Raw genomic sequence first — 14,889 nt, 5'->3', positions numbered from 1 at the left:
GGCCGTCCCCTGGAGGTAGAGCAGGGAGGACATCCTGGCGGGCGTGCTGGCCAGGGGAGCGGGGCCCAGGGCCACCTGCCCGGCACTCACCCAAGGTGAAGCCTCTGTAGAGCTGCAGGTAGGCAGTGAAGAGGCGGGCCAGGCAGGTGAGGACCTTGCCGCTGGTCTCCCCGCCGTAGATCTCGTAGCAGCAGTGGACCAGGCCGTAGGCCGAGCTCCCGTAGTGTGCCTTGTCCAGCACCCCGCAGAGCAGCTCCCCGTCCCTGATGACCACCTGCGGAGGGACAGCCACCGGCGCTGAGCTGGAGGTGACACCTCCTGTGTGAGCCCCCATCCCACGTTTTACTAACCTTACAGTAACCTGCCTCAAGTCCTTGATGCCAAGAAGTAGGGTACAAATGGAACCCCCCCTTTTTTTTTAATAAAGGAGGTGAGCATATATAGGACATTAAAATTACTTTTTCAGGGACTGCACCACACACATGGACATTTCAGTGTGTTCTTATGTCCCCCTGCGCTGTCCACTCATTCGTACTGACTTGAGGTCAAACATCATTGACAAAGACCTTGAGACTGGAAATAAGAATGTCTGGCGTCTAAACTTCATAACCGTGACCTTGGCCCAGGCCCTCCTCACCTTGCACTCCAGGAGTAAGAAAAACATAACCTTTCTAATATTCTTTAAGGCCCAAATTTGTACTTTCATAAAGTTGGGTTAGAGCAATAGAAGCTAATTAAAAGGACGGTTTGACTGGCCTGGGCTGTCCCCGAGGCCTGGTTGCTAGGCCTGGAGCTGGGAGGTGTGAGACCTCATAGCCACACCCCAACCTCCAGCCTCTCAGGGATCTCAGGGGAAAACAGAGGGTTTGTACTGCTAAGCTTTGCAGAGTCAAGTTCAGGGGCCCTCCGTTGTAGAAGCCTTCCTAAGCTGGCTATGGGTTTTATACTGAGCGTCAAATGCTAGCAGCGGACTCTCATCCTTTCCAGCACCAAAGTTGACACCAACTTGGGTACAACTCCTTCCCTTCTGAGGCACAACACCTGCTTCTGTGCATGTGCCTCCATTTCTCTGCTTTGGTTTTAAGTCGATTTGCCTGTACCAGGGACCAGAGGCCTCCCACCCCTACAGCAGGGCAGCCACACCTGGGACTCGCACATGGAGTCCGGGTTAAAGCCGGGAACGGGCCGAGGAGACTCCTTCACCCAGGCCTTCCCGCTGATCTTCGCCTTTCCCGACAAGTTCAGGGGGACGTGGTCCTCCGGGATCACGTTGATGAGCAGTGTAGAGACGACCTTGAAAGAAAAAGAAGACAAAGCTGATGGTGGGAAGCAAAGCTGAGAAGCTCCCTCTTAGGACCTCTTGTCCCTGTTCGTCCTGAAAGGCAGACAACTCTACTCTGATGAGCTGGAGTCAAGCAGGAAAAATATCCAAAAAACCCTAAAAAAGAGACAGTTTCTTTTCTGTAGGACAGGTTGATCTCAGTTCTTACTCTTCTGCTTACATGACTCAGGAGGGAACTTAGGGTTGGAGACAAACACATACCACTGAGAACTTCCTTCACTAGGATTTTTATTTCCTAACATAATTCTTCTTAGAGTGAACGATCCTCTAGACCTGAAAACTAAGTTCCTAAATAGGCTAAAGGAAGGAAAGGGAAAGAAAATTGCTGTGGCATCACAGGAAACAAAGACTTAAGTATATACGTGGTTAAAAAAAACAAAACAAACAACCACCACAAAGACGGCAGGGTGGGGAGAGATGGCGGGGCTCGAATGCTGCTCCCCGACACGTCAGCCCCAAAGGCCGAAGAGCATCGTCAGAGGCATCCTTCTCGTTTTCAGGCCGCGTTGAAACAGATGACAGCTGTCACATACAGTTAGTAACACCCCCCCACAGTCGGCTCTGACTTCCGGGTGGGGGCCAAGGAGGAAGGGATGTGAAGACTAGGAATCCAGAGTTTTCCGTCTGAAGAGCTTCAGGGGGGAAGCCTGAGGCATCCGACTGAGAACGGGGCTGCGGCGAAGCTTCGGGGATGAGGGTGTGCTCCAGTGTCCGCTCCATCACCGGCCGTGGGCTACGGGGCAGTGCTCTCTCGGCCTTAGCATCGCCCCACTTGTAGATCACAGGTAAGATCTGCTCACTCGTTCAGCAGTTATATATCGAGTGCTTACTATGAGCTGGGCGCTGGGGAGAGTCGTGAATAAAATAGTCTGCCCTCTAGGGAGCCTCTGATCCTGAGGGGGGTCCACGCTTTGGAGGAAAATAAAGCTATGAAGGAGGATGCAGAGCAGAGCAGGAGGAGGGAGCCCTGCTGAGATCAGATCATGTGTTTTGGGCAGGAGGCTTTGAGTTCGAGTGAGAAGGCATCTGGAAGGCTTTGATCCCAGGAGTGACACGCTCCAATTGAACTTTTAACAGGATTGCTTGTCCCAAATACACTCCTGATCTGGACTTTGAGGCTAGATAAATGCTGCAGAGAAAAAGCCTTCTAAGTGACACAGACAAGAAGGACTGGTACTTCAGAAGTACACGAGAAGTCACTGAAGCCACCCGGGCAGGGAGCGCCGGGGGCCGGAGTCTGTGTGCAGCGCACCACACGGCACGCTGGTCATGGGACGACTCGGCAATCCGTTGGCTCCCATACAACTCGCTTTTACAGAGCTAATACCAGAAATACACTTATTTCACTGGGGTTAATCATGGCTACTGAAAGGCTGGGCATCCTCCCCCTGCCCAACAGGCCCATCAATCAACACACGGCTGCCAACAGGAGGCCGAGAGGGGCAATTTCAGCAGCAGCTGCTCCGCAGAGAACCCAAGTGGGGGCAGCCGTACCTGGGGATAAACATGGGTCAGCTCCAGAGGCCCAGGGCACACATTCCCAAAGAGACAGCAGGCCTGGGCAGACAGACCAGTCTAACGGGCACCAGGCTGCTCTGTTAAGCAACAGTGGCATCAGTAGCTCTTTGTGTGCCTGTACCGGGCCCCACAAAGTGGCATCCATGCGTGCACAGTGAGATCAGGGCCGTTACGGGAGCGGCTGCCTTCTCACGCATGTGCACCAGGAGCCAGGGGACAGCTTTAAAGAGAGCAGACAAGACTTCTCGTTATTTCGGCGGAAAATGACCCGGAAGCTCACGACCCTTATTCTTCACCAGGCCGGCACTGCCAGGAGTGGGGGTGGGGAGTAACCGCAGGCGGGTGACTTCCCTGGGATGCTGACCACAGGCTGCACTTCCACCAAAGTGCACCGTGCACGGTGAGGACCGCCAGTTGGGCACAGTCAGGATGGAAAGTCTGAGAGAAACATCTAGGGACAGGGATATGCGACCTCCCACCTGGTATCTGTAGTCAAGTGGGGCAGAAAAAGCATTTGACAATCTCAACACCCTTTCATGATAAAAACACTCAACAGCCTAGGGATAGTTCAGACTAGGCTGGACCCTGGCCCTTGGGTGACAAGAGAGGAGTGTATGCTGGGACACACAGGACGTCTCCCACAGAGGGCCACCTCTCCAAGGTCGAGAAACTAACCTACCTAAATATACAAATAGAAAGATAGACAATATGAGTATCTCCCAGGCCAATGCACAAGATAAAATCCCAGAAGAAGAAATAAGTGATGAGGAGGTAGGCAATTTATTTGACAAAGAGTTTAGAGTAATGATGGTAAAGATGTTCAGAGACCTCAAGAGGAGTATAGATGCACGGAGTGAAGTTTTTAGCAAAGAGTTGGAAAATATAAAGAATACCCAGAGTTGAAAAATAAAAATCACTGAAATGAGTAACATTCTAGAAGGAACCAAGAATAGACTAAATGAGGCAGAACGGATCAGTGAGCTAGAAGACAGATTTAGTGGAAATCACTACTGCAGTACAGAAAAAAGAAAAAAGAATGAAAAGAAATGAGGATAGCTTTAGAGAACTCTGGGACAACATGAAGCACAGTAATATTTGCATTATAGGGGTCCCAGAAAGAGGAGAGAGAGAGAAAGGACCTGAGAAAAATTTTGAAGAGATAATAACCCAAAACTTCCCTAACTTGGGAAAGAAAACAGTCACCCAAGTCCGGGAAGCGCAGAGAGTTCCACGTAGGAGGAACACACCACGGCACAAAGTAATCAAACTGACAAAAATTATGGATAAGAAAAAAATATTAAAAATTAGTAAGAGAAAAGCAGCAAATAACATACAAGGGAACTCCCATAAGGTTATCAGCTGATTTTTCAGCAGAAACTCTACAGGCCAGAAGGGAGTGGTACGATTTATTTAAAGTGATGAAAAGGAAAAACTTACAACCAAGAATACTCTGCCCAGCAAGGCTCTCATTCAGATTTGATGGAGAAATCAAAAGCTTCTCAGATAAACAAAAGCTAAAAGAACTGAGCACCACGAAACCAGCTTTATATTTTTAACATAGTTGCAACCAAGACTACACAATCCCATGTATAATCAATTTCTTCTTTCAACATTATGTCAGAGAATTTTCCAGACTGTTACATGGCCTTTAAAAACCTGTTTTAAGCAACTACATAATATCTTAACAAATGAATGTCCCATGATTTACTCAGGCCCATTGCTGTATATCTAGGTTTTTCTAATTTTCCACCACTATAAACCATGATGGAATGGACTGCTCTTCTCAAGCAGATTTTACTGTATTTCAGATTATTTCCTTAGGCTGGATTCTCAGATTGAAGGTGATGAACATATCTGTAGCTCTAGATATACAATCTTTTTGTCCACTATTTGGTTCTATTTTGAACACACTGTTTATGTTTGAATAAAATTCTAATAAACCTTGTGCACTTACTTAAGACTTAAAAATCCTTTTAATTCCAAGATAACTTGAGATGGCATATAAAATAGATGTGTAAAAAAGAAAAAATAAAAAGAATACAAATAGGAAAAGTAAGTGGACAAATACATATAGCCAACCAAACTAGGGGTTGGCAACCTACAGCCTATAGGACAAATCCGGCCCTCCATCTTTTTTTGTAAACAAAGTTAAGTTGGATCACAGCCATGCTCATGCATTTAAGCCTTGTCTATGACTGCTTTCAAGTTACAATGGCAGAGCTGAGAAGTTGTAACTCAGAGACAATATGGCCAGTAAAGCCTAAAATATTTTCCATCTGGCTTTCACAGAAAAAAGTTTACCAGTCCCTAAACTAAACTACCCACGTTTATAGAGTTTCATCCTAAACGGTAAAATTCCCAGTCTATTCTGCTAAATCAACTTCTATTTCTGGCCAGGATAGAGCGATGGTGACCTAATGACATCCACCAGGAAACAACAACAAAAGCAGACGTGAAAATGAAACAGCAGTTTTCAATACAATGGACAGTAGGAAATGACAGGGATCAGCCAGGATGTAGACGACTTGAACTATCTATCAACTGAACCTGGCTGACATTTACAGAGCATTCCATCCAGCAAGAGCAGAATACACATTCTTTTTAGGGACACACAGATCATTTACCAAGATAGATTAATTACATCTGAAGCCATAAAACAAATGTCAGTGAATTTAAAAGGACTCAAGTTATCCAAGGTATGTTCTCTGGCCATAATGGAATTACATTGGCAATAACACAGATACCTGGAAAATCCCCAAATATCTGGAAACTAACCCACAGACTTCTAAACAACTCAGTGGTCAAAAAAAGAAATAAAGAGGGAAATTAGTTAAGTATTTTGACATGAATGAAAATGAAAATACAATATACTTAGGTGGAAATTTTATACACAAAATGCCAAAGGAACACAGTCTCAAATCAGTGGCTTCAGTTTCAACCTTAAACAACTAGAAAAAGAGTAAATCAAATCCAAAGTAAATACAAGAAAGGAAATAAAAAAAGATCAAAGTGAAATCAATGAAATAGAAAAATAGAGAAAGTCAATAAAAGCTGGTTCTTTGAGAACAGTAAAACTGACAGACTTCTAAGCAAATTGATCAGGAAAAAAGAAAAAAGACACAAATTACCACTACCAGGAATGAGAGAGGGGACCCACCCTCAGGAATATGATATATAACTTTATGCCCATAAATTCAACAACTTAGATAAAATGGATTAATTCCTTGAAAAAAACAAAGTACTAAAGCTCATCCCAGAAGAAACAGATAACCTGAATAGCCCTATATGTATTCGAGAAATAGAAATTTTAGTTAAAAAAACCCTTCTTAAAAAGAAACCTTCAAGTCCAGATGGCTACACTGGTGAATTCCACCAAATATTTAAAAATAGTATCAATACTACACAAACTCTTACAAAAAACTGAAGAAGAGTGAAGTCTTCCCAGCTCACTCTATGAAAGCATCGTTACCCTGATAGAAAAGCCAGGCAAAGATACCAGAAAGGAAAATTACAGATCAAAGTCCCTCCTGCACACAGATGCCAAATATTCTAAACAAAAGTTTAACAAAAATACCTCATAACCAAGAAGGTTTATCTCAGGAATAGAAGCTGGATTAACAACTAAAAATCATTCAAGTCCCAGGTTCACAGATGGACCACCATGAGGTTATCCTCATCTGCTAAATGGTGCTAATGATGGTCTCTGCACCACAGGCTGGTTGTGAGGACTAAGGGAGGTAACCTTTCTGAAGCACTCCCAACAAACATTACCACTGCTCCCATCAGCACTGCTGCCTGTGACCCCCACATCTGGATTATGAGGATATCAAATTTAAGTTAGAAGCAAAGGACAGAAATTATGCAGCCTGCGCTTAGTAGACATTCCCTCGAAACCAACCACATCCAAATGCCCCACCAAAGAGAAAGTCAGACCACTGTTTGACTTGCCATTTCTCTGATCCTGGCCTGGGCTCTCCTGAGAAGGATATCTTTTCCCAAGTGGTCTGTTTCCATTTTTTTTTTTACAACTTCTCATTTTTTTTTTTTCTCCCAATTACCTGCTTTCCTGTCCACAGCGGGAAGGGCTTCAGGATGGCAGGAGGAAAGAGCTTCACGCGCCCGACTTTGTCTGTGAGTCCTCGGTACACCAGCTCCATATACTGCTCCCGGGTGAAAAAGCAGCCTCGAATGGTCATGTTTGCACCCGAAACCATGTGATCTTGGATCAGCCCCGCCAATGGTTGGCCATCCTACAAACCAAAATAGGTAAGAGGTGAACAAAGAAAAAAATTTAAGTCACATTGTAATTCCTAATCATCTGCTTGGAAGCTGCCCAGAGCAACCCACCCTCATATGCTGGTGCTGTCCTGCCCCACAGCCGCACCGGGCCAGGGCCTGGGCCACCCCTCTCGAGAGCAAACTGCCTCCCAAAGCACATGACCAGGGCTTCCTGATTGCCTTCTGCCTTTGCCTTTTGCCCACTGTTCTATATCAAAACTGCTTCAAACTCATCCAGTCCCCCAAGGCTTCCCTCCATAATGCCATCTGCTTCTCGTTACTCTGGCATATTTTCCGCATTTATGCATAAATCTGGTCTGGCTGCTGTTAGCTGTGTTCTTGTTTTTATATTTTGGTTTTATGCTTTGGTATTTTTCACACATTTCTGGCCTGGTTCTCCTCTAAGGCAGTCATCCATTTAACAAATATTTATTGAGAGCCTACTGTATGCCGAGGCACTGGGTTAGACCTTCCGTCTACTACAGTGGACCAGACAGACACAATCCTTTACGATGAGGAAGAGCCGGACAGTAAACAAATGACTGGATTAACACATTATCACAAAGAGTTTTAGATGGCATGGAAGAGAATATAACAAGAAGGGTCATCGTATAGATTTGGGGTATGCAGATGGTCAGGAATGGTCTCTCTGAGGGGCAGCATTGCAGCTAGGGCAGAGGAGTGACTTGCAGTCAGCCACTGCAGGGAGGGAGGGAGGGGCTCAGGCAGAGGTTTCTCAAGGGGGTCATGAGACGGCTTTGACGTGCATGGCTGCAGAAGGAAGGAACGCCTGCTACTAGTGTCTCTTCACAATGTAGCACATGTTCATGGCAGGCTGTTATCTACCAGATGCCAGAACAAGGGCTTTTATAAAAGCTCCAGATTGGGTGCGTACATTCATCTCATTTGATACCTTCCACAGCCTTTCTGGCCCCCAGTCTCCTGAACCTTATCTTTGGGTCTGCACTCACGGCCACCCAAGGCACACTAAAGTAAAAATAGCCTGGCTCACTGACATTCTTTAAGAAGTAATTTTTGCAAACTTTTCAATGTTTATGGGAACTTGAGAAAAATTGGTGCCTTGGATCTAAAGATCCCTACCATTTGCTTATTTGTTAAATACTGTCCAATATTACGGTCATGTTGCATAACTAAAGAGCTCACAAATGCAGCCAGGGAGAAGTGCCAGGAGTTTAACCACCGGCACTAACTCAAAGGCTAAAAGGATGCTTGTCAAACAGTCTTAAATACTGCAGCAATGAGCTTCACGTAAAGTCAAAGATAATTATTACAGATGAGCTGAACAGGTGCTGCAGATGGAAGGCAAGATCAGAGGGCGCACACAGCCCTTCTTACTGAAGGCTTTGACTTATGAATGTGAATAAAAAATTATACTCTACATCTTATTCCAAAGACAAGGTCTTATTCTGCTGGCGGGGAGGGGACCCAAAACAGTATTAGGCATTTGACTCATCAGTCTCTGGGGGCAAATATAGACTTTCCCTTTTGTTTTCTTCCTTTAAAGAACATAATTACAAGTTACGAGATCTATTCAGTGCCTTCTCTCTCCATCCAGATTTTTCCATGACTGGAAAATTACCTTAATGGCTAAATTGCTTTCAATGCAATAATCATGCATTCTAAGGAGGAATGCTGATTAAAGCAATTGACGAAAGGGTCTACTTATAGTTCTGAATTCCCTAAATCTGCTTAGGATCAGAAAGACCATTTCTAATTCAAAACCCCAGATAATTGTTAGCTATCCTGTTCCACCTAATATCCCAGCAAAATGACATTACAATTGATGGCTTTGGTCAGGATACTTAAGAGAATTAGGGTATTCTGTGACTTGAATTTTTAGCTGATTACGTCAAAGTCAGGAAACTATGTCTCAAGGCTTGTTAAAAAAACTTTTCACAAAGCATTGGCCCTCAATAAGTAAAATAAACAGAAGAAAAAAATGAATCCACATAGAAACATATAAATGAAAAGTGTTTAACTGTTTTCTCGGAAAAGAAACAGCTAAAGTTCCATTGGCCTCCTATTTTAAGACAATATACAGCTCTGTTAAATACATACAACCAACAACGAAATGCACTTAAATTGGGTATTATGGTTAAGGAAGGGAACTCGGAAATAGGGAAGGAATGGAAAAATGAACAGAGAAATGGAAACAAAGGGAAATAAAGATCCCCCCCTCTAAAAAAATTAGCAAAAAATGGCTTTCCTAGCTTAAGAAAATCAGCTCTTCACCTCTTAGGACTTCGAGACATGTTTCATTTTTATAAATGTTTGCAAAAAATAAGGATTCCCCTCTCTTGGCATTTACCCTGAAGGCTAAAAATTTATCAAAAATCAAAAGCTCTTTATCGCTGACAAAAGAAATTATTTACAAATAAGGTGAACTCTCAAGTCATCCCCTAGTGTTTTTTGTTTGTTTTTTACTTTTTAAGAGATTAATTTATTGCTGTAAGCTTCTGTATCTGTGTTCTGCCTGTCACCTGACCTAAAACTCAGAGGCAGGCAAGCATGTGAGGAAGCACTTCTGGATTTAAATAGGCCAACCCTTTGCACAGTGTAATAAGCACGAAGTTTCCTATTCTATTTTATTTGACCAAAATCAAGTGTAGAACATTCAAGTTCTGGGAACTCTGAAGCACCCAGCTCCCACAAAGCTAATGGCCAGAGGTCACTCTGCCAGCAAAAAATGAACCATCCGTCGCTTGCTATGGTGAAACGTGACACGGTCTTTAGAGAGCCAGTTGGTTCAGTTCTAGGAGACACCTAGTGCCACGTGCCCTCACCCAGCTCCAGCCTGGCCTGTCAAGGGGGCTCATTACACACGAGGCTGAACACAGAGGCTTGGGGGCGGGGGGTCAAATGTGCTGGGTTCTCATCACTGGCTGGCAAGTCACTCACCTGAGTTTCCTCATCGGAAAACTGCACCTGCCTCCTAAGGCTGTGGTGAGGACCGGGTTAGGGAATGTCTGCAAACCGCTCAGAGCGGTGCCTGCTGCAAGGGAGAGCTTAGCGGACGGTGGCTTTTGTTGTCACCACCATTAAGGCCACGACTATTATTATTTATGTGAAAAGACAAGAAGCTAATTTTCAAAGCAGTCAAATTATTCCCTTCTAATTATTTCATCTAATTATTAGTAAAAATTAATCAAACTATTTCCTCTAATTTCTGGGGGACCTGACTGGGCCCTTAACCCCTGCTGCCTACTGTCAGCCTGTTCACTGATCAACAGACAGCTAAGGTGAGCAGAGAAGGGAAAGAAAATTACATTCAAACAACTGGGTCCAGTATGAAGCCACAGAGGTATGTGTGGTGGGAAAAGAGGCTGGGACGCAAGGACCGGGCCAGCTGCCCAATTCCCCCAGGTGGCAGAGTCACCTGCACCTGCTCCCAGGAGCTTCCAGGAGGAGAGGGCACTAGTCAGTGCCGCACATCTCCGAGCAGCCTCTGGTGTTTCCTGGCTGCAAAGGTCCCCTCTCCTCCATGGACTTGCATGTAAAAGGCAGCAAGACAGAAACCCTTCCAGGCCTCCGAGCATCTGGAGAGCTGAAGAGCCCACCTGGAAGAAGCCAGGACCCTCTGCTCCACACGCCCCGGCTCTGGGGCCGCCCCCCGAACCCAGGAGCTGGCAGGGACCCAGACCTGAACGGCCAAGTGGTGCCACCAAGGACGGTGGAGAGGCCCCCAGGACAGATCTACCTTGGGAACGAGGTACTGCTGATCCGTGCAGGCCAGGACATAGGCCTCGGCCCGGCCCAGTTCACTCTGGGGGAAGTGGGCGTTCATCTCGTCCCCATCAAAGTCGGCGTTGTAGGCCTTGCAGTTGGCATAGTGGAGCCGCAGAACCTTCTCTTCCGGCAGGATGCGGGCGCGGTGCGCCTGGATGGAGGGCCTGTGCAGGGTGGGCTGTCGGTTCAGGAGGAGGATGTCCCCATTCTTCACGTGCCGGCACACCTGGGGGCAGAGCAGAGGACAGGGCGTGAGCGGCAGCAACTTGAGCAGCATCACTGCTGTCCCAAGGGGCTCACTTCTGCCTGGGCCGAGTGTGGCCTCTGTCTCATGTTTTATTCAACGAAATAAAAGGAGAATTTTTAGTCTGGAGTGAAACCCTAAAAACCTTTAGGAGACAGCTACTAAGCCCCTCTGGTACTCTGGGAAATAGCTCCTCACCCAGCACAGGCTTGATCCTGGCTCTGGGCTCAGAGGCACAAGCAAATGAGGCTACAGGCCCCTGTTCAGTAATCCCCGTCTTCTTCGGGGATGCATGGCCTTTCCAGAGTCTTGAATTCCTCTGAGAATCAGCCTAAAGCAAGAAATGGACACATCTGAAGACAGCGTATCTACAAAGAGCCGTAAAACCCCAGGGCTTGAAAGGACTTGGCAGACCTCTACAACCCCCTGCACACTCACATACGAACATGTTATTCTAAATATGAATTCCATGTCATAGAAATACATGCCCAACCTCATCCAGCAGAGCTACACTGAAACACAGGGTTCTTGATTCCCAGTTCAGTGCTTTCTGAAAATGGTTTATTGCACTTAAAAATTAATAAGAAGTTTAAATTGCCATAGTCTTTTGGGAAAGCAATTTCACAATAGATTTTAGAACATTTAAAACTCATTTCTTTTGGCCTTTTATTATGAAAAAGATGCCAATGCAAGGTTATAGGAACACGTATGTTTATGTAGCAGTGTTTATAATGGCAAAAGCTGGAAATAGCCTGGCTGCCCCACAGAAAGGGGCGTAGGTGGATAAACCATGGTACAGACTGTGGAATATTATGCAGGGATGAAAAAGGATGATTTAAATCTATACCAGTCCTGAAGTGATGGCAATCATGTACTCCAACAAGACAAAACCAATCCAGGTGACAGAATGAGGCAATTTAAAACCCAACCCAACTCTACATGTTTCTATACGTGAGGGAAAAGGGTGCTTAGCTCCTCACCAAGTTGCTTCTATGGCCTCCTTGGGGCTGGGGCACTCGGGAATGAAAGTAAGGCACAGACCATCACCTTTACCTTCATCATCTTAGTGTTATTTATGTTACAATGAATGTGTATTACTTCTATACAGTTTTTTAAAAAGATCTTCAACTATTTCTAAAGAAAGAAAAAGTACACAAGTGTTATGTTATTGTGGGGGAAAATATAGAAAATGCAAACTTAAAGAAGAGAGTGAAAATCATGAGTACTTTTACTCCTAAAAAGACAACCACTGCTCACATTTCTTTTGTTCCTACCAATATCAACATGCCATTGGTCACATCTTCCTGACAGAACCCCTCCTCCCACTGACTTGAGTATAAGCTGACTCGAGTATAAGGCCCTTTATCTCATGGTATATTAACTACTGGGCTTCTTAAATGATGAGCAGAAACATTACTTCAAAAGAGATGCGTGAGGCAACTGCTGCCTTCATCATCCCGTGGGCTGCCCTCAGCAGCCCAGAGGCATGATGGAGACTCAATGAGACCTCCCCCGACCCTAAGTCTCCCTGAATTACCCAGCACACAACAGGTCGGGGAAAAAATTACAGCAGGTTTAGTTTCCTCTTGTGTTGCCCGGATTATAAAGTTGTATCAGGAAGCTGGTTACAGAGAAAGGCTAGAGGTTAATAAGAGATGTTCCCCACCCGCCACCCCCTCATTCCTGTTCAGCTGGGCTGAAAGTTTCCTTCAACTCAGGGGAGCAGGGAGCAGAATACCCCTCAGCTTCTAAAAGGCAGTCCTAAAAGCAGCTGGCACGGACTCAGTCTTTCTGCTCCCCAAGGACTCAAACCCGCCCTTCCCCCGCCCCCACATCCATGTTTCCAAGGAGACCTGGATTCAGAGGACTCCCATGAATGTCTGCCCAGGGCACGTCACAGAGCCGGAGCTGACTTTCAAGGTCTTATTTCTTTAGCTTCTCAAGGGAGAAACTGCCGAGACCTGTGGCTCAGGCCCAAAACCCCAGGCTAAGCCTCGGATCTGAGTCTCGCAAATTTGAGACACCATCCAGCGTAAGCAGACTCCACAGCTGGGCAGGCTCGCAGGCCAGTCTGGCAGGCACCAGCCAATCCAAACAGAAGCCCTGGAGCACAGAGTGCTAGCCTCGCCAACCCAAACCTGAAGCCCTTCCTTTCTCTTGTCTCTAAATAAACACTGCAGTGAAAAGTACTGTGCCCAAGTGCCTGGGTCAGAGTTCTCAGAGGCAGACCCGGAGCCAAAGATCGGCTCCTGGCCGACTGCTGGGCCGCGAAATGAGGCTTGCCGGGCCTGGCCACTTCCTCCTCCAATTACGAGGTCCCGGGGAAGGGAGAGCGGTTTCCCACCTCCCAGGGGAAATGGGGCCTTCCAGTCATCCTTCCCCTTCTCGTCTGACCTGCAGTTTGTCCTTTCCTGGACGTGGGTCTCTTCCTCCCAATCATGTCACCCAGCCCTTCAGCCTGGTCCTGATTCATATGCAGTATGTTAACCAAATAAAACCTACTTTACAAACTACAAATAAATCACAGATGCATGTGTATCTGGTTACATGCATGCGTATTACACTTATCATTATTGAGACTCCGGAAACCAAACCCTTAGTCCCCAGGTCCAGTCTAAGAACCACTTTAACCGTGGTGTTAAGGCCCGAGGTGCTCTGGCCCCAGCTGGGGGGGTCAGGTAAGCACCCGGAAGCCCCTGGGGAACACCCAGGTGTGGGGGCAGCCTCTTCTCAGGGAGGCAGGAATTGCTCTCACAGCATCCCGCACCCACACTCACTGAGGCCACAGCTGACAGCAGGCGATCATGGGGAAGCAGACAGGAGCTGGCCCAGCCCCAGACCAAATCAGCCCACTACTCACAATTTTTGTCCCCTGGGGCTTAGGTGCCCCGGTGGCAGGTGTCAGGAGCTGCTTGGCTACGGCTTCCCGCTGCGTGGGGTCCGCGGCGCTCAGGGCTGTGCGGCTGCCATCCTCGTTGATGACCATGGAGGCTCCCGGGTGCACACTGGGGCCGTTGATGACTGCTTGCCTCAGCTCCTGAACGTTCCACGGGGTAACTGGCTGAGGATAGGTCAGTTTTGTGGCAAATACCTAGATACAAGGAGCAGATATGAAAGTTCAGGGTGGGCAGGAAAAGGTTATAGGGATCCAAAGTCTGACTTAAGTCTGCCTGACTTCTCCTGTAAGACACGAGGTGCTCTTAGCCAAGAAGGTTCTTCAGGAAGTCAAGTAACATCCTGCCTGTCTTCTCCACAGTCATTTTCCCAGACTTGCTCTCTTAAGGGAAGAGGTTGTCATTTTTTTTCTTTTTTTTAAATGGATGTACTGGGGATTGAACCCAGGGCCTCATGCATGCTAAGCATGCACTTTACCACTGAGCCATACCCACCCCACTAAAGCCCCCTAGTCTCCTTTTCTAGCAGAGTCTGTCTGAGAGACTAATCTGAGTGTTGCAGTTTATACATCAGAAAAAAATTTTAATCCATCTTAAAATTTCACCATGTTCTCGTTTGTCAAGAAATTCATAGTCCCCCCAAAGAAGGAATACAGCATGAGACCCCAACTTAGGGGGGGGTGACAAATGCCTGTTCTCAAGTACCACCCCGACCCCACGCTCCCACCCAAGCAGCCATCACTAATCGATGGAGGTCCATGCCCTGAGCCCAGACATGGCATCCAAGTCTCTTTATTTGGCTTGAGATGGTCTCCTGATACATGAGAATGCTGTGCTCCATTTAACACCAGATCTGCACCACACTC

The 14,889-nt window shown here is 46.5% G+C and overlaps 1 protein-coding gene across 3 annotated transcripts in view; it reads right to left on the bottom strand.

Moving 5' to 3' along the window:
- POLR1A (RNA polymerase I subunit A) overlaps positions 1–14,889 on the bottom strand; it is a 60,130-nt gene that overhangs the window by 25,942 nt on the left and 19,299 nt on the right. For all 3 annotated transcript variants that reach the window (XM_032469475.1, XM_032469477.1, XM_032469478.1), the window contains exons 12-16: positions 13,990–14,220; positions 10,857–11,111; positions 6,919–7,110; positions 1,144–1,293; positions 91–274 (exon numbers count right to left, since the gene is read on the bottom strand). In XM_032469475.1, the coding sequence (XP_032325366.1) occupies positions 91–274; positions 1,144–1,293; positions 6,919–7,110; positions 10,857–11,111; positions 13,990–14,220 (1,012 nt within the window). The remainder of the gene's footprint in view (positions 1–90; positions 275–1,143; positions 1,294–6,918; positions 7,111–10,856; positions 11,112–13,989; positions 14,221–14,889) is intronic.

The sequence above is a fragment of the Camelus ferus genome, chromosome 28, assembly GCF_009834535.1.
Source record: "Camelus ferus isolate YT-003-E chromosome 28, BCGSAC_Cfer_1.0, whole genome shotgun sequence".
In the NCBI taxonomy this organism is placed as follows: domain Eukaryota; kingdom Metazoa; phylum Chordata; class Mammalia; order Artiodactyla; family Camelidae; genus Camelus; species Camelus ferus.
Note: the sequence above shows the minus strand (reverse complement) of the source record. Positions and strands in the feature narration are given on the sequence as shown.